The sequence below is a fragment of the Aquarana catesbeiana genome, linkage group LG03 (assembly GCF_042186555.1).
Source record: "Aquarana catesbeiana isolate 2022-GZ linkage group LG03, ASM4218655v1, whole genome shotgun sequence".
NCBI classification, from domain to species: Eukaryota; Metazoa; Chordata; class Amphibia; order Anura; family Ranidae; genus Aquarana; species Aquarana catesbeiana.
In genome coordinates, this window is record NC_133326.1 from 252,506,947 (window position 1) to 252,530,262 (window position 23,316).

The 23,316-nt window shown below is 42.4% G+C and overlaps 1 protein-coding gene across 2 annotated transcripts in view; it reads left to right on the forward strand.

Annotated features, from left to right (window-relative positions):
• The window catches only part of LOC141132027 (CD276 antigen homolog), an 84,652-nt gene that overhangs the window by 54,528 nt on the left and 6,808 nt on the right, over positions 1 to 23,316 (forward strand). For both annotated transcript variants that reach the window (XM_073619977.1, XM_073619978.1), the window contains 3 exons: positions 1,778 to 1,860; positions 2,483 to 2,818; positions 13,569 to 13,694. In XM_073619977.1, coding sequence (XP_073476078.1) covers positions 1,812 to 1,860; positions 2,483 to 2,818; positions 13,569 to 13,694 — 511 coding nt within the window. In that variant the 5' untranslated portion in view covers positions 1,778 to 1,811. The remainder of the gene's footprint in view (positions 1 to 1,777; positions 1,861 to 2,482; positions 2,819 to 13,568; positions 13,695 to 23,316) is intronic.

Genomic DNA, 23,316 nt, shown 5'->3' on the forward strand with positions numbered 1-23,316 from the left:
GCCCTGCTCTATCTATCTCCACTCCAACAACACTGCAAAAGTTTCCTATGGCAAGTTACCTTTTATAGTGTGGGTGGGACTATGAGCATTGAGCCATGATTGGGCAAAGTCATCATCACTCTAACCAATTAGGGCTCTGACAGTGCTCTTTGCCCTAATTGGCAAAGCCTTGCACCTGGTGCAAAGCTTCATCCAATTGGACCCTAGAATGCACTGTGCAGTGCACAGTGCATTGTGGGCTACTCAGAGGGCGAACATCCTGCCGAGCTCCCCACAAACTCGGGTGTTCGCTGAACGGGTGAACAGGCGATGTTCAGGCCTGAACTTTTATTGGCCCAAACTGTTCGCCCAACACTAGTGCCAGGAAAGCCCCATATACCTATGATACAATTTGTTGGACAGACTGTTTTTGGGATGTAGCCTCCAAACACACACCAGCTAGCTATCTCCTGCTAGTGATTCTGTTAGTAATGCCCTGTACACACGACTGGTTTTCCCGTCGGAATAAACTCTGAAGGTTTTTCCGACGGAATTCCGCTCAAGCTGTCTTGCATACACACGATCACACCAAATTCCAGAACGCGGTGACGTACAACGCGTACGACGGGACTAGAAAACGGAAGTTCAATAGCCAGTAGCCAATAGCTTCCGTCTCGTACTTGCTTCAGTGCATGCGTCGTTTTTGGTACGTCGGAACAGCATACAGACGATCGGTTTTCCCGATAGGAATTGGTTCCATCTGAAGAATTTAGATGTTCTCTTTCTAGGTCTGTCAGAATTTTCGACGTAGAAAGTCCAATGAGGCATGCACACGATTGGAATAGACGATGAAAAGCTCCCATCGGACTTTTTCTGTTGGACATTCGGCTCGTGTGTACACGACATAAGAGCACTGCACAATTGTTTTACTTTTTTAATAATGCAACAGTGGGCAACAGGCAGCTGGCAACCGTGGCTCCTCCTATTTACAATTATGATTAGCCTGTTAAAACAAATAAGAATAAACTGCTTAATATTTATTAAAATATTTATATATATATATATATATATATATATATATATATATATATATACAGTATATATATATATATATATATATATATATATACAGTATATATAAAAATGAGCCAAAGAGATGAAAAACAACAGCAATAAAAATACTCAGTGACAATAATGTAGAAATACTAAATTTTGAAAAACACAATAAGGGCTACAGGGTGAAGATTAATACATTCAGATGTGTTACATGCCTGGTCCCCTGCCAAGTGCTGTTGTTTCTTCCACCGACCATTTCTTCACTAATGTGCAGTGAAGTGACATTGGGGCGATTGGAAAGAATCATAGTTTGAAAATTGGTGGAGCAGTCAGGCAGACCAAAAGGGTATCAGTATAATATCTTTTCTGTCGCTTTAAGGTGGTAGTAAACCACAAAAAAAATCCCAAAAATCTTCTTCTTGTAAGATAATGGATTTGCTAATATGCATTGCTTTGGCATGCTGTCCATTAAGAGCATCACGCACATGCGCCGGTGACATCACTGGCTGCTACTAAACAAATATCTCCTAAATGATGCACGTTTAGGAGATATTTACTGTACCTTATGGACAAGCTTTATTATAGGCTTATCTAGGTAATCAATAAAATAACTTCTGCATTAATCAATTCTAGCATTTTTTGTTTGCTTTTATAAGCTTTATTTGTTAACAGTTAGCAAAATGTTTTTACAAATGTGCAATTAAAGTTATCTTTATATTTTAAAATCTTTTTTCAAATGTAGGTGTCTACAGTGAAGTAGGGATACAGTTGCCTTGATGTATCTTCTGTCACATATCCTTGTTTTAACATCTTTATTGCCTTCAGGTAATAAAAAAAATGCAAATATAAAATATTTGTATGTACAATTGTATGCTGCTGTTCTGTGGATAGTAAATAAAACAATAAATGTAACAATTATATATCATATATAACAGAGATGAAGTATACTGTCCAAATTATTTAATTTTATTCCAATAGTATGTCATTAGCGCGCTTTGTATTGGCATTAGCTTTTACTAGGGTGCTCACCTCATTTACTAAGCTGGAAGTGGAATTTCACTTTAATAAATGTGCAGCCTATACTTCTTTAATAAATTAACCCTGATTTTTTTTTTTTTTTTTATAATTGAATTCCTATTTGTTCATACATATGCATTTTCCTGTGATTAAACTGAGCAGCACAAATAACAATGAACAGTGAACGGCTTATATCTGCCAATCAGATTTCACCTTGCCACTAAGCAGTCAAAACAGACAAAGATGATTGCTATGATTGCTTATAGGTTATCATGACCAATAACTCTTTGTAGAAGATTCTTGGCCTTAACAAATTATATAAAATAAATTACTGAAATATTATATGTCAAATGTACAACACATTTTAAAATATAAAGTACTTTCTTTCAATAAATCTTGCTCAAATTAACTGAAACTTTCTGTCTTTCAGTTGATGTCAGCACGGTAATCTTCGGATTTGTAGATGAAGATGTGATCCTGCCTTGCTCCTTCCCTCCTAATGAGAGATTTTCTCACTCAACAATTAATATTTTATGGAAATTTAAAAGTGAAAACATTCCTGTTCATTATGTCTTAGAAGGGGCATTTCAAAGGGAAATGCAGCATGAAAAATTTACTGAACGCACAAATCTTTTTAGTAAAGAGTTTTCTAAGGGAAATGCGTCCTTGTTACTAAAAAATATACAAGTATCAGACACTGGGCTATATGAATGTTTTGTATGGATTACGGAGCATAAATCTACAGATATAGAGCTCATTGTTATAGGTAAGTTAAACAACTAAAACAACGCCTTATTTGCTTAAAAACAGAAAAGGCAAACTCTTGAAGGTAACACAGGAGCCATGGGGCCAAACAGGGGTTACATCTATTGTTTTTTTGGCATACAAAAAAGAACCAAACACAAGAGAAGCTTAGTGCAGTTAGGGAGACTACAATCTATGTAGCTGAATAGGCAGCATAAAGGATTACAAATATTGGGCAGACACGTGAGCAAACTAATAACGATGGTAAATAGGAAAAATGGCAAAAGGCGGAACTTTAAAGGTGCAAGAACCAATGTACAACTTTTTTTTTAAATAATAAATTGTATTAAATATCGGTTTCTTTATAAAAAAGGTTAATAACTAAAGGCATCATTTGATCCAGGAGGTTTGAGAGCCGATAGATTATGAATCCACCGGGCCTCTCGCTGTAAAAACAGCTTGTCGTCATTATCACCTCCTCTCTCAATTAGTGGTAGATACTCTAGAGCAGCGGTCCCCAACCTTTTTGGCACCAGTGACCGGCTGCATGGAAGAAAATTGTACCAAGGACCTGGGGGGGGGTCATGCAGGGGGTAAACTATTTTCCACGGGCAATGGCTGATGTTAGCGCTTCAATCATCACGGCACGTTGCTTGATATGGTGTCAGGGTCATTGAAGCGCATTATTTCTATTAATACATTGTAGTAATAAATGAAATAGTTCAACTCACCATAATGCAGAATCAGTGGAAGCTCTGAGCGTGTCACTTGCCACGTCACCTTCCACCAGATGCGGAATGTCACTTGGCACACTGCCTGCCATGTTGCCTGTCACCAGATGTGGAAAGTCACTTGCCACGCCACCTTCCACATTGCCTGTCACCAGATGTGGAATGTCACTTGCCATGCTGCCTGCCATCACTGCATTGGTGGCAGCACTGTTTCATTTAGCACAAAGGCAGGCCTCTGTGCAGTGGTGAGTTCCGAATGCACCTTCTCCTTGCCCCATTCAGAATAACAGCAGTGGTTCTGACTGTAGAGTGGAGAGGAATATGGAGGTTGTCATTGCTCATTCTGAAAATACCAGGTGCTTGGCTGCCATGCAGGTCTGAATATCCCCATGTATATCTGAAGCTGTGCTGTCACTGGCTACACGCTGCTCCCAGGCACAGAGGATCAGACCCCAGGGACAGCTAGGGACTCAGCATTTTCAGGGTGATCACTGACAGACATCCAGCAAGCACTGTGAGTGAAGCGCCCCTTGTGGTATGTCAGGCAGACAGCTGAGGGGGTGAACTACAAGTCCCAGCATACCCCACCTGTACTCCCACACACAGCTCACCTGTCACTGATGACGTCACATCTCTGTGGGATCGCCCCTCTGGATGTAGCAGGGTGTCTCCCTCCTCATGCTGCAGGCAGTCTCACCTGGCAGAGGAAGGATCTGGGACTCCTTTGGCTGTCACTCTCTGGCTCCGCCCTCGGCCATTCCTGATTAGCGGGGGAGGAATCTGTGCCGCTGAACAAGGAGAACTCTATGCTCAGTTTTCTTACAGCGAGAAGCCACAGGAGAGCAGTGATGTGGGGGGGCGGAGAGAGATGATGTCATCTCTACTTTCCTTCCCACTTGCTTCTTCCATCCACCCAGCTCTCATGCCGGATGCCCGGCTCTTTAATGCAGCCCATCCAGGTGTCTCATGCCGGCTGCCCGCCCAGGTGTCTCTTTTTTTTTTTTTGCCACCTCAGCGAACCCTTTGAGAGACTTAATTCACCTTTCTGTCCCTTCTCGTTTTCACATCTACATGGGTCCTTATTTGGCGCATAAATGTTTGCCAGCGTACATTCCCATCCCTCCAGGGAACCTTTCAAGAAGATGAACCTTCCTTCGGGGTCTAAAAATCTCTCTTCTAGTTTGAAATTCACTCCCTTTGCAAATCCTATTGCCACACCTCTTGCTCTCTTCGTTATTGTGTCCCCATAAAACCAGTTTGGAAAGGTATCCGACCATAGCTTAATATTTGAGACATGGGTCAGGTGGGTCTCTTGAAGAAATACTACCCCAGCTTTGTACCTCTTCAGTTCTCCCAATACCTTATGCCTCTTCGTGGGTGTGTTGAGTCCCCTTACATTATAAGTCATGAAATTTAATTCTGACATCTCTTCTCTGATATCCTAGACCGAACTTGCGCTACTGAACTGAAACTGGGTTTTTTAGACCTTATACACAGAATACCTTCCCCCCACTCTCCTTCCCCTCCCCCCCTCCCCCCAACCGGCCACCTATTGGCCCCCGAGTCGTTAAGGGCTATGGATACCATAGTCCTTACCGAATTCTCATATTCTTAAGGTGAGACTTTGAGTGTGCCCCCTACCCCCTCCACTTGATGGTGTTAGCGGGGGAGGGTGAGCCGGGTTTCCTCACTAGGCTCCTTCTCAGCCTTCCCCAAGCCGCCCCGCACCCTTCCCGGAGATGCATCTCTATTTAACTTTCCATTTGTCTCCCTTTACTTTCCCCTGCCCTTCTTCATCCCTTCCCTCATGTTCTGTCTCCCACTCTTCTTGATTTTAATCTCTCGATATTATTCTTCCAGCCAGCCCGGCAACTTTGGCTCTTGTATGTCCAATCTGTCACAAAAGTCTCTCAATTCTTCAGGGAACCGCAGTCTGGCTGATCTTCCTTCTTTATATCCCACTAAACTGGGCTCTCATCTGTTCCAGCAGTGGTTTCAAGAGCCTTCTTCTTGCTAATGTTTCTGGTGCAAGGTCAGTGTATACTTGAATCTCTGATCCTTCAAAGTTCAGGGGGGGTTTTCCTCTCATTTTAGCTAGAATTGCAGCTTTCTCTTCAAAAAATCTGAATCTTATTATTATATCTCGAGGCCTGGAGCACTCTGAATTATATAGTCTTCCCACCCGATGGATCCTTTCTATTTTGGGGAGGTCTTCTAACCCTTCCCCAAGGAGAGGGCCAAATATTATGGAGACGATGTTCCTCAGATCTTCTCCTTTATTTTCTGGAACTGATCAAAGTCTTATATTTAGCCTTCTTTCTCGGTTTTCTTGATCCTCTATCCTGTAGAGGATTTTCTTCTGGTTTTGTATAGATGTTTTTAGTTGCTCTTTAAGATTCATCAGCTCCTGATCTAATTCGTCTGTTTTTTTCTCCGTTGTTTCAACTCTTTCCAGAAGACTTCCCAAGTCTGCTCTCACCAGGCCTATTTCTGATTTTATTGAATTCTCCATCTTCTGGAGCATATCACTCATTACTCCTTTGGATAGAATTTGGGTACTTGCTCTTCTTTCCTCCACCCGGCTTATTTCCGTTGTTAGATCCTCTCTGGAGTAGTCCGTCTTATCCCCAGTTTTCTTATCTATTCCCCCTTTTCTTTCCGACCTTGACCCTCCTTGTGCCTCTTGCTCCATATTTCTTGGGCTGGCTCCTTGGGACATAAATTGTTTGATCGGCCTTATCCTTCGGGGTTTTGGGGGTCCCCCTTTTCCTGACTTGGCTGCTGTCTTATTCATCATTCCCCTCTTTCTTGACCCTCCTGTTTGCTTCCCCAGCCTTTATTCTATCTTGCTCGCTCCACTTAAGGGGCGAGCCTTCGGGAAGGGGGAGAGCAAAGGAAGGAGAAAAAAAAAAAAAACACAAAAGGACCTGTTCACCACAGGGGCAGTATCTTATACCCGAGATGATAAAGGTTGGCAAGGCAAATAAAATTTTATATCCTGAAATGGACTCCCTGACCACTCGTGGACAATCCTTCCTCTTCTCCCAAATCCCTTCATAGACCTTCCATCAGTCCATATGCACTTTATTCCTTCGTTTACCCTTCAGAGCGGGTTGGGAAAATACTCATTTCGGTTAGCCTTCTCTTTTCCTTTTCTCTCCTTCCTCCCTCCTCCCTCCTCCTCCCTCCCTCCTAACCCCTTTTTTGCAGCAGCCCGCTATATTATGTAAGGCAATGTATCTCAGTCCTTATTTTTCCTTACTTCAACAGTTTCTTTGCCTTCCTTCTTCTCCTTCCTCTTCCTCCCTCTGTTGGACCAGCCTTTCCTCCTTACTATCCACAGTATGGGCCGATATACACAACTTATTAATAGCAATTTATCTTTTGTCCCAGTCCATTCATTTATTTACTTATCGATCAGTGAGTGGGAAGAGATTGCATACTTGGTATTTTATCCCCCTATTCATAGCCCACAGCAACTTTATGTAGAGCCAGTCTCAGAATTTATGGCACAAACAGTCCAACGCTACTTGGGGTGACAGGGATTTATCTGAACCTCCCCTCGGCGTGGGTACCTCCGTTTTCTTCCCCTTTCCCTCTTACATAGCCACTTGTGTTCTGCGTAGTGCCATTCATTTAGCCCGGCTCCTTTGTATGCTTTCTTAGCACAAAAAACAGACCAGTCTACATTACCCTCTCCCGGATTCCTGGGTGACAGGTGCTGGTTCCCGCAGGGTAATGGTCACGAACATGCCAGGAAAGAAGTGAAGAGGGAGGGGGGGGCCGGGCAGACCAACGCCTGTGTTCGTCTCGGGCCACTCTGCTTGCCTGCCGCTCCAGCCTCTCTCACCTCTCCTCCCAAGTCTGCTTGGCTATGGCGCGCGGGGATCCTCCTCCTTCCCCCATACAATATTGCGGGCTGAGAACCTACGAACCACTCCGTCCCGGGGACACCATGGTTGGCCTCTCAGGAGACTCCGATCACTCCGGCGGACACACGTCAGTGTAGGCACGTTCCACTGCCTACACTGACAGGGGTTCTGCCCAGGTGTCTCATGCCGGCCGCCCAGACCCGCGGCCTGGCTGCAGAAAGGCCACGGCCTGGTAGTGGCAATGAAAGCAAAGAAATGCATCTTTGATAAATCAAATCTGTGAAAGACCCATATGTCTACTGATGGGTGTCTCCATCTTAGACTTTGAGACTAAGGAAACATGATCACGGATGCAGTGAAAAAAGGGTCTCTTTGTCTTCCCCACATAATATGCTCCACCACCGCATTTCATAATGTAAGCCACTCCCACCGATTGACAATTGGCCAAAAATGGTGGCCTATAGATATGTCCATCAGGTAGTGTGATTTTCTGGGCTCCATAGATATACCTACAGAAATTACATTTGTTGCAGGGAAAGGTTCCCTTGAGTCTTTTTGCTTCCTATTATGGATTGATGGTGACTGTGGATCAAGCTATCTTTTAGTGATCTTGACCTTCTAAAAGTTATTTCAGGATATGTTTTTAGATGTTTGGATACGGTGTCATCAGCGAGTTGTTGAGTTGTCCTGAGAAACGGGTAATCATTCTTACCCCCACCTCCTGATTTTTTTGTTTTTTTTATCATAAATGAGTTGCACCCTGTCTTGATTTTTGGCTCGATAGCAGGTCTTTTTAAGGCATTTCTTACTGTAGTCTCTTTCATAGAGGCACAGCTTGTGCCTTTGACTTTGGCTCTAGAGGAATTGCAATATTCAATTGATTCAAGTATTTGATTTTAAAGCATCTGGTAGGCATTTATTCCCAGTTATTCCCAGTTTATTATCTGATGATTCTATGTAATTATGTTTAGCAAAGTGCTATGTGCTCTCTTATGACATCATTGTCATAAATTTATTGTTTAATATTCTCAATTATTTGTTTCTTTCATAGTATCAACTTTATGCAGTACTTTTAAGTCTCCTGAGGAAGCTCCTTTGGCGAAACATGAGCAGAAGTGGCTGCACTTTTGTATAAACTATATGTCTTTTGAACATTTATTGTCATTTTAAAGAAACTGATATTTATATATTTAAAAAAAAAAAGTTGTACATTTGTTCTGGCACCTTTAAAGTCCTGCCTTTTGCCATTGTTCCTGTTTATCGAATGGTATGTGGTGTCTATTTCTGTTCTTCATCGCCCATATCTTCTAATAGATGGTAACTGCAGACTAAAAGGCCTGGACAGGTGGGCATTCCCAGCAGACCATGTGATAAAATGTACCATCCACAGAGGGGCACTTAGCACAGACAGCGGATAGTAATTTACCCAGGTGGAAAAGGAGACAGGGGGTATAATACAAATAATAAAGAAATTTTGTTTGTATAACCTTATCTCTAAATGAGCTGTCACATATGAGAGGTCACATAACAGGTTTTTCAGTGCAGAAAGCTGCAGAGATACATTAGTAAAGCCAAATTGTGCCACTGCAGTATGTCGTAATTGTAAATACCTGAATTATGCCATGAAGGGAAGATTATGGTCCCATTGAAAATCTCAGAATGGTCAAAAAGTACCTCGGGAGAATAAATGGGGAAACTAGTTTTACCCCATGCCTAGCCCGGAATGATCCAACGTGCGCAGGAAAAATTCCCTTCGATGGGGGTTGTGCCAAAGAGGAGCATTAGGGGAGCACTCATGACCTGCCCAAGGAGTAGTCAACTTAGGAATTTTGAATATACGTAGCGCCATAGACAATATTTTATTACTCTCCCTAGACATGGTGAACTGTCTATGAAATAAATTTTGCAGGGATTCATAAGAAGTCAGGATGGCTGCTTCTAAAGGTGAAGCAGCATTATTAGTCTCAGGGCTCAGGGTAAAACCACTAATGGGAATTATTATTATTATACAGGATTTATATAGCACCAACAGTTTGCACAGCACTTTACAACATGGGGCAGACAGTACAGTTACAATACAATTCAATGCAGGAGGAACCAGAGGGCCCTGCTCCTTAGAACTTACAATATAAGAGAGAGGGTCAAGTAATACAAAAGGTAATAGCTGTGGGGGATGAGCTGATGGAGAAAATAAAAGTACAGTTGTTAGATGGGGACAGGATAGGCTTCTCTGAAAAGAACAGTTTTTAGGGATCGTCTAAAAGCATGCAGAGTAGGAGATAGTCGGACAGATTGGGGTAGGAAGTTCCATAGGATGGGAGAGGTTTGGGAAAAGTCCAGGAGCATGGGAGGGGGTGTCAAGAGAGGTGGAGAGCAGGAGATCTTAGGAGGAAGAAAGAGAATGATTGGGTTGGTGTTTTGAGACTGGGTTAGTGATGTAGCTGGGGCCTGAGTTGTGGATGGCTTTGTAAGTTGTTGTTAGTATTTTTTAATTTAGTTAGTTGGTTGAGCAGAAGCCAGTGGAGGGATTGACAGAGAGGAATAGCAGATACTGAATGGTTGGTAAGGGGGATGAGCCTGGAAACAGCCTTTTATGATGGACTGAAGGGGGGATAGCCTATGTAAAGGTAATCCAATGAGGAGGGTGTTTCAGTAGTCAAGATGAGAGATGACCAGGGAGTGAATTAGAAGTGGTGTCATTGGTTAGGAAGGGGGATATTTTGAAGATGTTGCAGAGGTTGAGACGGCAAGCTTTGGACAGGGGGACGTGGGGGCCTAAAGAATAGTTCAGAGTCCAGGATTGCACCTAAAATCTTGGTATGCGGGGACGGGTTGATAGTTGTACCATCAATCTTGACAGAGAATTGAGGGAAAGAGGCACGTGGGGGAGAAAATATTATGACCTTGGTTTTTGATAGCTTGAGTTTGAGGAAGTGGTGTGACATCCAGGCTGATATGTTTGTCAGTAAATTAGTGATGCGTGAGGATACTGCTGAGGGGTAGATTGATAAATTTGTGTGTTGTCAGCGTAAAAATGGTATTGGAAGCCAGGGAAGGCTATCAAATGATGGAGGTGTGGATTGAGAATAGGAGAGATCCAAGAACAGAACCTTGGGGGACCCAGATAGAGAAAGGAAGTGGAAGAAGTAGAATTGTAAGTAAAGGTGTGGTTGAATAAGTAGGATGAGAACCAGCGAAGAGTACAGTCATGGAGACCAAAGGCGTGTATTTTTTTTGAGGAGAAGGGGGTGGCACACTGTGTCAAAGGCAGCAGAGAGGTCCAGGAGTAGGAGTACAGAATAGTGTCTATTGGTTTTATTCGTTAGCAGATTGAGTTTTAGGAGAGCAGTTTCTGTGGAGTGTTGACCGTGAAATCCAGACTGAAGGGGCTTAAGAAAGGTTATTCTCAGTGAGGTGGTCGCTTGGTTGTAGACTCGACATTCAAGTGCGTAGATTGATAAGATTGGTGAGGTCCAATGAGGACTTTTTAAGTATGGGTTGACTAGTGCATGTTTTACAGAGTTTGAAGATGTGAGTTAAAGAGTGAACGATAGAACCAGAGGGTGACCATAACATTTGCGAGGGAACATGGTGAATAGGGCAGGTGGGTATGTGGATGTTAGAAAAGAGTTTAGCAACTTCGTCTATAGTGGCTGGGTTAAATGAAAGAAGTATTGATTGTACCTATGGACATGGAGTGTTTAAGTAGGGAAGGTATCTGTACAGCGGAGATCTCCTCACGAATTGGCTCAATCTTATTTTTGAAGTGATTGTCAATCTCCTGGGTGAGTTAGTTTTAGTGGGCGGAGGCAGTGGAGGACAAAGTAGAGATTTAAAGGTAGAAGAGAGTTGATGGGGACGGGATAAGTTGTCAATGAGAGTCATAAAATAGGTATGCTTGCCAATGATTGCTTTTTTCCAATTTACCTGAAAACCCAAGAATTGTCCAAATCTCTGGATGACACTCAATGGAGAGGAACAGGCATTTGCTAAATAAATAAGCATATCGTCTGCATAAAGAGACACATTTTCTTCCTTCCCAGTAACAACCAGCCCTGCTATAGTGGAGTTGGATCCTATTAGTTCTACCAGTGGTTCTCTCTCTAGGACAAATAACAGGGTTACTCCCTATCGCCTCTTTCTGGTGCTCCATGATATGGTAAATGGGTCCGAAATACAGTATAATTGTTCACCTATATTCTAGCCCGTGGTCTGTGATAAAGCAATTTAACCCACCAGAGGAAATGATCTCCCAAGCCAAATTTCACAAGTACCTCCTGAAGATAGGATCATTCAAACACGTCAAAAGCTTTATGGTTATCCAGTGCTAAAGCAACCCTGGATCTCATAGCATCATGTGTGGCATGCACATTAGTAAAAGCCTATACAAGTCAATCTAGGTGGATCCCCCTGGCATAAACCCAATTTGATCTGAGCATACAATGACTGCAGCATTTCTGCACTGGTCACCAAAACATTGATCTAACATGTTGAAATCATTTTAGTTTATTAGAATCCTGATGAGAAAGTAATGGTAAGCTAGTAGTAAGTGTGGCACATTATGTCAATCTTGTCTGAAAAACATTGTCCAGTAGCATGCATGCTGGTTTGCAGAATAAGTTCTTATTTTTCCCACCTAAATTGCTAGAACTCGTCACCTACAGTTAATTTTTCGTGTACAATACATTTTACAGCTAAAGGTGAGAAAAAGAGATCTAAGAAATGATGTCTGGCTTGGCTTGTCCCAAGTAGATCTCCGTGGCTGTCCCTATTCTTACTGATGCAAAACTCTTCTGTCTCTGGCAAGTTCTATCAGGCTCTCATAAAGAATTAAAAAACTGCTGATAGCATAATTGACCAGCAACAAGATATTTCTAATGAGGGAAAATTGGCTGAATTGTACTAGAGAAAAAGAGTTCAGGCAGGTGATTTCCCACATATTTTATCTAGGAGGATAGAGAGCTGCAGTGAATGTAAGCAATGTGATGTGAGATGATTTATGTGTAAACTCTTGCAGTTTTTGTTCTTTCAAGTGATGCAGCGGAAAGGCCCTATAAACAAAACAATAAGAAAATAACCCCACAAAATACCACAAATATAAGACAAAAGCCAACATAAGGAAAGTCATGCAGCAAAAAAAAAAAATTAAGGATTAAACATCACCCAGTTATCACTGACCTCAAATCAACCACAAAAAAATTTAAGACAAATAATCTCACAATAATAAGTACAAAAAAGGCATCAACGCTGTTAATTGGCCAAAAAGCTAGCAAACCTAAATAAAGTACAGTGACCCTAATGTCTTCATGTGCAGTTTGTTAGCTTTTCCTGTGCTTTCCCTACAATAGCTTTCAATTCACTGATACTATGGCTGCCCCATTCCTCCCACCTCCACATAGTGAGGTTTCTGACTTAACCAAAAGTTCCCTTCTTGACCCTTCTAAGCCTCCCGGTCATAGTTAAAGTTCTCCTGGACAAATCTGCACATAGTATTATAGTACATAGTATTATTTGGATCATGAATCTCTAACCTCAAACCTCATCTCTATTTATAACATAACAAATCATTACTTTTTGAGTTCAGGTTTATTTGAACAGTTACGATAGGCAGCAGAAGTGGTGAATGGGCATGCAATTTTCTGTTTGTTAAGTGCAACTTGTGGACTTTAGGACTATATTTTTCCAATGCCACATTAGTAATTTGGTCCATTGATCTAATTAAACAATTGTAAGAAGAAAAGGCGCACATAAACCACCTACACAAAGTATTCTCACAACTCCATGGAGTGAAGGAAAAACACTCCAATGGTAAACATAGGCTGGCATTTTATGCAGGGGAGCTTATACTTCTTTATGAGCTCTTGAGGTACCAACTTGATGCTTTGGACACATGGGCTAGTATGAATGTTTTGCAGTGGGTTATTATTCTTTCTGGCCTTCAAGCTATAGGAATGCAAGCCCATGTGGTGTTTTTTCATGTTTTATAAAATTTCCATTGCCAGATCCAGTTCCTAGAATCAGATTTCTGAAACACAGCAGATGTTTTCATATTTGTTCATCTCTAGTTACAGAAAACAGCAATTTGATTTGGTGTTTTCATTTGCACTACAGGAAAATTACTGGAAATTTTATGTTTTCAAAATGACTTCTCACTCCTTCTGTATTTCAGCAAAAACATATGGATATACAAACAAAAGTTCAATAATCGCTATTTCACTGCCTGTGGTAATTTTCAGCATTGTGGTTGCATCATGCATTTTTTCAAGGCGAAGAAAGAGAAGCAGGGGAAAAACAGGTACATACTGTATACACCATATTATAAAACATTAGCGGCCGGTGAACATTTCCAGATGCCAGTTGTAGAAGTCATTTTCAAAGTGTACCTGCAATACTGCAAAAAATATGTTGCATATAAGTAGGATGGGGAAGCTAGAAAATACAATTTCTCTTTTAAATAATATCTCCAGTCTAATTAAAAAGAAAAAGTACTGTAAACCCACTCACCCCAAAAAGTATATATTTTCTGAAAGCAGTGGCCCTAGACAATTAAATGGTGGTAGTTGCAATTTTTTGTGACACGATATTTGTGCAGCTATTTATCAATGACAGATTTTTGGGAAAAAATACACTAAAATGAATTTTAGTGCAAACAAACACAATATAATACCTATTTGTTGGTAAACTATTAAAGATGGAGTTATGTAAATAAATAGATACCAAACATGTCAAGCCATAAAATTGCAAACACCTGTGAAATCACAAAGAATCTATGGTACACAATATTCTCCATAGGCAACGCCTTAAAAGCCTTTACGGGTTATCACTTTAGACAGATAAAGTGATAATGTGTAGTCACACAATACACTATTTTGTGTGACAATATTTGTTTGGGCTTTTCTATGTAAAAGCAAGTATTGTGTAACTGAAGATGTGTGATTTGACTTTTTGTTTTTGTTTTTATTGTTCCCCTATGTGTTGACACAATCTGAAATTACTATGTAAGGCTGTTGATTTTGATACTAAGCATTCTGGAATGTACACATATACAGTGCCTTGAAAAAGTATTCAAACCCCTTAAATATTTCCACATTTTGTCATGTTACAACCAAAAACGTAAATGTATTTTATTGGGATTTCATGTGATAGACCAACACAAAGTGGAACATAATTGTGAAGTGGAAGGAAAATAATAAATTGTTTTCAAATTTTTTTACAAGTAAATATGTGAAAAGTGTGGCGGTTTTTGTATTCAGCCCCCCTGAGTCAATACTTTGTAGAACCACCTTACGCTGCAATTACAGCTGCAAGTCTTTTTGGGTATTTCTCTACCAGCTTTGCACATCTAGAGAGTGACAATTTTGCCCATTCTTCTTTGCAAAATAGCTAAAGCTCTGTCAGATTGGATGGAGAGTGTCTGTGAGCAGCAATTTTCAAGTCTTGCCACAGATTCTCAATTGGATTTAAGTTTGAACTTTGACTGGACCATTTCAACACATGAATATGCTTTGATCTAAACCATTTTATTGCAGCTCTGGCTGTATGTTTAGGGTTGTTGTCCTACTGGAAGGTCAACCTCTGCCCCAGTCTCAAGTCTTTTGCAGACTCAAACAGGTTTTCTTCTAAGATTGCCCTGCATTTGGCTACACCCATCTTCCAACAAACTCTGATCAGCTTCCATGTCCCTGCTGAAGAAAAGCATCCCCACAACATGATGCTGCCACCACCATGTTTCACGGTGGGGATGGTGTGTTCAGGGTGATGTGCAGTGTGAGTTTTCAGCCACACATAGTGTTTTGCTTTTAGGCCAAAAAGTAAAATTTTGATCTCATCTGACAAGAGCACCTTCTTCCACATGTTTGCTGTGTCCCCCACATGGCTTCTCGCAAACTGCAAACAGGAATTCTTATGGCTTTCTTTCAACAATGGCTTTCTTCTTACCACTCTTCCATAAAGGTCAGATTTGTGGAGTGCACGACTAATAGTTGTCCTGAAGACAGATTCACCCACCTGAGCTGTGGATTTCTGCAGCTCCCTCATAGTCACCATGGGCCTCTTGACTTCTTCTCTGATTAATGCTCTTCTTGCCCAGCCTGTCAGTTTAGGTGGACGGCCATGTCATGGTAGGTTTGCAGTTGTGCCATACTCTTTGCATTTTCAGATGATGGATTGAACAGTGCTCCGTGAAATGTTCAAAACTTGGGATATTTTTTTATAACCTAACCCTGCTTTAAACTTCTCCACAACTTTATCCCTGACCTGTCTGGTGTGTTCCTTAGCCTTCATGATGCTGTTTGTTCACTAAGGTTCTCTAACAAACCTCTGAGGGCTGCACAGAACAGCTGTATTTATACTGAGATTAAATTACACACAGGTGGACTTTATTTCCTAATTAGGTGACTTCTGAAGGTAATTGATTCCACTAGATTTTAGTTAGAGGTATCAGAGTAGAGGGGGCTGAATACAAATGCACGCTACACTTTTCAGATATTTATTTGTAAAAAATTTAGAAAACCATTTATTATTTTCCTACCACTTCACAACTATGTGTCGGGGGCGTGGTTTGCCTTGAGAGAAGATGGCTGCCTAATCCTCGGGCTCCTTCTCACCGCAGCCTATAATCCGCTTCCTACGGGGATTACCGATAACACTTTGCTACCCACTATGGGGACTTCTTCCCACGGAAGCTCGCAGTCTAGATCCCGATCCCCGAGAGAAACCACCGGCCACAACAAGCCAAACAATACCGGAGATATTCAGAACCCAGCGGGCTAATATGGTGGCTCCTCTTCCCGCCTCATCTCCTACTCAAGACCACAACCCAACCGAACAACGCCCCACACCTATGGAGAACAGACTGGCATCTCACCGTCAACCGAGTCTACATGACCTCCAGGCTGTAGCAGCTGACATAAAAGATACCCTGTTCTCGGCCATTTCGGACCCGCGCCATGAGCTACAGGCCATTGCAGGGAGACTGCAGCATGTAGAGAATACCATGGCACAACAACAGACAGCGGTAAAGAAAATCCACCACAAGGTAGACTCACATACCATGCAACTTCGAGATCTTCAGCGTCATGTTGAAGATCTCGACAACAGGGGTCCCAGGCACAATTTACGGGTGAGAGGCCTCCCCGAATCCGTGGAACAGGACCAGATTCTCTCGGCTGTCACGGATCTCTTTAACCGCCTCCTGGATCGGCCCCGACATACCCCAATTGCAATGGAACGAATCCACAGAGCGCTTCGTCTCCGAGGCAGAGACACTGAACCCCCGAGGGACATTATATGCCATGTCAATGACTTCGCTACCAAAGAAGAAATCCTCAAGAAAGCCTGCGATAAGATACAATTAGAATATGAGGGTTACTCTATCTACATTTACCAAGATCTCTCAGCAATTACGCTGAGACACTGCAAAGATTTACGTCCTCTGCTGGAAGTCCTGCAGACCAGAGGGATTCGCTATAGATGGAAATTTCCCTTCGGCCTCCCAGCTTCTCACCAGGGCCGTTCAGCGTTACTGAGAGTTCCAGAGGAACTAGATGCCTTCTGCCGTACCCTAGATATACCATACGTAGCAGTCCCAAACTGCTATGCGGAGTTCGAAACATCTACTCCTACCCACCGTTCACCAGAGGAAGAACCGATGGAAGCCCACAACACGAGTTTCCGGAGACGACTATCGCCGTCAACTGCCAGACCCAGTTCTTCCTCAAGGCTCCGACACCCACCTCTGAGTCCCATGACAGCGCCCTTACCTCGTCGGGCACGCCGAGATCGCTAATCCTCACTGTTAAAGCCCAAGATGTCCGAACAGGATGAACACACCGACAACTTTTGCTTTCTCTTTCCATATCTCCCCTCCGTGTGTGAAAACAGACCCCTGAGCCATACTCCTTCACACCCGTGGATGCTCCAATGATGTAACACTCACCCCACTTATCACCCGAGCCCACAGGAGTCTCACCACGCTGCTTTGGACCGTCTCTACTTAGGGGTCATACAAGACTGCTCATTGACTAATGTAATCCATCCCTCCAAACCCAGTGCCTTAGGCGATCACCCCTGGAGTTACAAACAGCTGACCACATTATAAATCTCAGATTGTGTAAGACTTGGATGAGTGAATGCCCGAAGATGCCATGGACGCCAAGGAGAGGATATTGCCAAGCAGTGGTCTGCAGAAAACCCACATGAGACATTCTATCCCTCTCCCAAACTACAAACCTCGGCTACAGATGCACGCTCATCAACCTGTATCCACATTGCTTGATTCCTCGGAAACAATACAGAACTTCCTCTTGCTGAGAAACACTTTATGGGTAATATGTTATGTTCCTTATGTTCCGTACTGGAAAGGTCTTACTGTTATACGACACACACTGACAACAGTTAAGAGGGCTTTAACCCTATAACACCTCATCCCCAGCTTAACCCCCCCTCGCTAATGTTAGTATATTAAAACCTAACAAATTCAAGGTAATTTAGCCTCACATCGCCCTCTACTGGCGCCAGGGTTGTATTGTCACTACCTTTAGGCATAGAATCGCATCACTCACCTCAGTACTTCACAGACCAGTAAAATGCAAATACACGCCTCCCAATGTGGGATGAACCAGATTACATCACCGTTGTTACCAAAGCAAAATATTTCATGCGCTACATGAATCAGCCAAACAGGCACACATACCCATGCTCGGGGGTCTGACATACTCCTACCAAGGTAACTCTGGTCTAGCTTAGACCCTCACACCTCCACCCTTCTCCTATTCACGTTGTGTTATGTGTGATTTTTTGCTCCGTTTACGAGTAGTTACTATCCTGTTGACAATTGTTGAAATTAAACCACTGCAATGTTTGCTCTCCAAAGAGCACACTTTCTTAATGGGCCTGCTACTAGGCTACCTAGGTTGTTAGCTCAGACGAAAGCTAGTTATTGTTTTCCCTCTTTGTATTTTTCCTGTTAGACATCCAGGTAGTTTCATTATATACCCCCAAACCAGACAGCTGCTCACCCCCAAAGGGTCTCACCCATAACAACTACTGAAGACAACACCCTACTAAGCCTTTTAGCCAGAGCTTGACATACAACTTACCATAAGCATTGCTTCACTCCCTTGAACATCCACTTCTACCTGCTACAAATAAATCCCCTATCTGCTCCCATCACTACGAACTAAGGCTGTCGGTGGGATGGCCCTCACTGTTCAATATTTCTACATCTGTCCATTCCTCCCAATTGACAAACCAACCCCCACCGACCCGAACTAAGGCTGTCGGTGGGATGGCCCTCACTGTTCAATATTTCTACATCTGTCCATTCCTCCCAATTGACAAACCAACCCCCACACAGTGGATACACACAACTCACAGGGACCTTAACCACTCAAGTAATATAAACACCACTGACCTCTACCGGCAAATCTAATATCGTGGCCCCACTCACCGAGTCAGGTGATAGGGATCCCACTTATCGCCGGAACCTTTCCCTCTACCTCCCACACATTACCTAATACACCTCACTAACCAATTCAGACCCTCATACTCACCTTACCACACCCCCTGCCACAGCTCCTGCAATCTTGACAGATACGTTAACATACTTTCAAAATGACCACAGCATCCCCTACTACAACCATCTCCTTGGAAAAAATCGTTTTGCTCAATGCGAGGGGCCTTAACACGCCAGAAAAGCGCTCCCAACTCCTCCTAACCATACACCGAAGCAAGGCTGACATCATATTCATACAGGAAATGCATTTCAGCTCCAACGCCACGCCAAAACTACACAATTTCCGATATCCAGCGGTGTATCATGCAACCAACCCATTGAACAAATTGAAAGGAGTCTCGATACTTATCGCAAAATGCTGCCCCTTTCAACTTACTGACTCGCTTATAGATGTGGAGGGCAGATACCTCTTTCTGAAAGACTCGCTTCTAGGTAGAAAAATCACCTTAGCAAACATATATGCCCCAAACGTCCGTCAAGTACCATTCTTCCGAACCATCACTGATACATTAACAACCTTCCAAGAAGGTACCCTCATACTAGGGGGAGATTTTAACGCCCCGCTCAATCCTATCCAAGACACATCTACCGGCTCCTCATCACTCCCATATGCAGCCCTAAAGACAATTAAATCCCAACTCAAACATGTACTACTCCATGACACATGGCGCACCCTGAATCCCAATGGCAAAGATTATACCTTCTACTCAGCACCTCACGACCTATACTCAAGGATAGACTATCTATTCTTGATGCAAAAAGATCTATCCATGCTCCATCAAACTTCCATTGACCCCATGTTCATCTCGGACCACCACCCCATTTCCCTGACACTAAAGTTCCCTGACACATCACCTCGTCCACAAACGTGGAGGTTAGACCCATCCTTACTGACGGATCCCTCTATTGCTGCAGAAGTTGAAACCCGTCTCCAACACTTCTTTCTCGAAAATAAACCTAATGATACATCCCTGCTCACTAATTGGGAAGCCCATAAATGCGTGATTAGAGGCACTCTACTTGCGGCGGCTGCCAAACGAAACCGAGAACGGCAGAGACAATATTCAGAACTTATCGAACGGATCCACAGACTTGAAGGTGCACACAAACACACTCAAACTCTAACCACTATGAATGATCTGATACAAGCCAGAAAAGATCTGTTGGACCTATTAGATAAACAAATACAACGCAACTATATCCTTTCTAAGAAAACATTGTACGAACATGGCAATAAAGCTAGTAAAATGCTAGCAAGAGCCTTACAAGCGAAAAAATCCAACACGAGGATACATTCCATTACTGACCCGTCGGGACACAAAATAAACACGACCCCAGACATAGCTAAACAGTTTGTCAAGTATTATAAATTATATAACCTCCCCCCATCAGATCCATCCATAGATGGAACCACAAGGAAACAAATGATCATTGACTTTTTGGAACAATACGGCCCAACCCCAATATCAGAATCAATTGCTCAGGACCTAGATTCCCCCTTAAAAAGAGAAGAGGTTGACTTGGCACTTAAACAGATGAAAACGGGCAAAAGGCCCGGTCCCAATGGTTTGACCGTCAGGTACTATAAAACATACGCAGGAATACTCACCCCTTCTTTTATAGCAGCCTTTAACTCCTTTGCAACTCCCATGGACCCCCCCGCGAGACCTTCTAACTGCCCACATAGCAGTAATTCCGAAACCAGACAAAGACCCTTCCTTAGTTAACAATTACAGGCCCATCTCGTTACTCAACCTTGACCTTAAATGGTATGTAAAAACTTTAGCGAACCGACTCCTCCCTTTAATACCCCAACTTATCGACCTTGATCAAGTTGGCTTTGTCCCGGGGAGAGAAGCGAGAGATAACACTCTTAAGGCCATCAATGTCCACCACTGGCTCACGTCTATGCATACTAAGGGATTTATGCTTTCGCTCGTCGCGGAGAAGGCGTTCGACAGGGTGGCATGGGACTACATGTCAGAAACCCTAAGGGCTATAGGCCTCCCCTCAACAATGTTAAACTTCATATTAGCACTCTACTCTAGTCCCACTGCAAGAGTCCAAGTAAACGGTCACCTGTTGGATGCCTTCTCCGAGTCGAACGGAACCCGCCAGGGCTGCCCGCTCTCCCCGTAAATTTTTTATCCTCTCCCTTGAACCATTACTACGACGCATCACGGCCAATCCGGATATTAAGGGCATAGATATAAAACACCGCACATATAAACTAGCAGCTTTTGTGGACGACATTCTCCTCTTTCTCACGGAACCGCTTATGACAATCCCAAACCTACTTAAAGATTTTCAAACCTTTAAAACCCTAACTAACTTTCAAATAAATTTTTCAAAATCGACAGCCCTTAACGTTTCGCTTACCGCTGAAACCTGTCAACAATGCCAAAATAATTTCCCGTTCACATGGAACAGCCACGCAATTACATATCTTGGCATTCAATTACCAACCTCCCTAAATGACCTGTATTCCCTAAACCATGCCCCACTGCTACAAAAAATACTAATAGACTTAAAGAAATGGTCCACTGGGCTTTTTTCCTGGTTCGGCAGAGCCGCGATCATTAAAATGAATATCCTACCCAGAATCCTATATATCCTACAAACAATCTCAATTAAACTCCCGCAGGCATTCTTCTCTACCTACCAAAAAGCATTTTTCAACAAACCTAAACCCAGACCTGATTGGTCTAGACACACTACCACATTTGAAAACTTATGTTTAAGTGAGGAACCCCAAAGCCACCTGATATCACAAACTTACACTCTATTATTTACTGTCCATACGCCCACAAGGCACTGGGCCAACCAAAATGGGAACAAGATCTCTCCATAGACTTCACTGACCTAGAGTGGGAAAACATTTACACTCTGATCCATAAAGGTTCGATGAATGTGCAAATACAGGAAAATGCTTTCAAAATACTTTCTAGATGGTACAGGACACCTCTTATATTACATCAAATCAATCCAGCAATCTCCCAGACCTGTTGGAGATGCAAAACAGAGACAGGCTCGCTCTTACATATTTGGTGGACCTGTACCAAACTCCAACCTTTCTGGAAAGAAGTCCACAAACTGATCAACCAAATAACCACATACTCCCTAAAATTCACGCCTGCACAATTCTTGCTTCATCACTCAACGACACCATTACATGCCTACTTTCGCTCTCTAGCCATGCATTTGGTAAACGCAGCTAAAATGTGTGTCCCTCTCAAATGGCATTCCACCGATCTGCCAACCATAGCGGATTGGTTTAACCGTATACAAAAAACAATGGTCATGGAAGACTTCATACATCAAGCCAAGGATACACCCGTTAAGTTCACCAAAACATGGGCGTGTTGGTTACACTTTGTCACACTGATGACTATAAAAAAAACATGAACTGAATGAAATACATGAGCTGTGGCAGGAACAAAGAGACTTCATATCTCCACCACCCTCAACACTCTCCAATCCCCCCCCCCCCTCTTTTTCACAGGCACATACCATACTTACCCACTCACACGCTGAAACACACAGCGAACCCCCCCACCAATGACCTGACGTGCATCCTCTCCCCCTCACCTGCCTATCCCCAGACAGTTCCCTTTACACTCACCCGCTCGACTCTGACACCATTAGGATTAAACCTACAGCCAGATCTAAGAGTCAATAACACACGAACCGGTGGTTGTCCTTCTCAGTTACTCTACAATACCCATTATCTAAAGCACTGTATAGGATTACTACCATAAAACGGAATAGTAGATATTGACTCCGTGCTATAATGTATAACAGGGTGTAAAACCTTTTTGTGTACCATTCCACCACTTTTTATGTACAATAACTCTCTCTCATTTCACTTTAATGGCGGCTGCGCCCGCACACATGTATTATAATGTGCTCATTTCAACTTCTTTTTATTTCTGTTACCTTTGTTCAAAAACTCAATAAAAACTTTAAAAAAAAAAAAAAAAATTATGTGCCGCTTTGTGTTGGTCTATCACATAAAATCCCAATAAAATACATTTAAGTTTTTGGTTGTAACATGACAAAATGTGTAAAATTTCAAGGAGTATGAATACTTTTTGAAGGCACTGTATACTTTTGTATGTACATTAAATCTTTATAATATTTTTTTTTACCTTTATACTGACAGATTGAAGATCCACATTATGCTCTGAGCCCTGATGAATCGGTTCCCATGAAATAACATGGACATAATACAGTTGTGTTAGGGTGCAGATTTATTAAACTTCATTTGATGAGTTTTTGGCTTTAATGATGCATTAGGGGTTGATTCTATCCAGCTTTGTGATCTCTTTTGTATAATAATGAATCATTAGATTTTATTTATTTATATATATATATATATATATATATATATATATATATATAT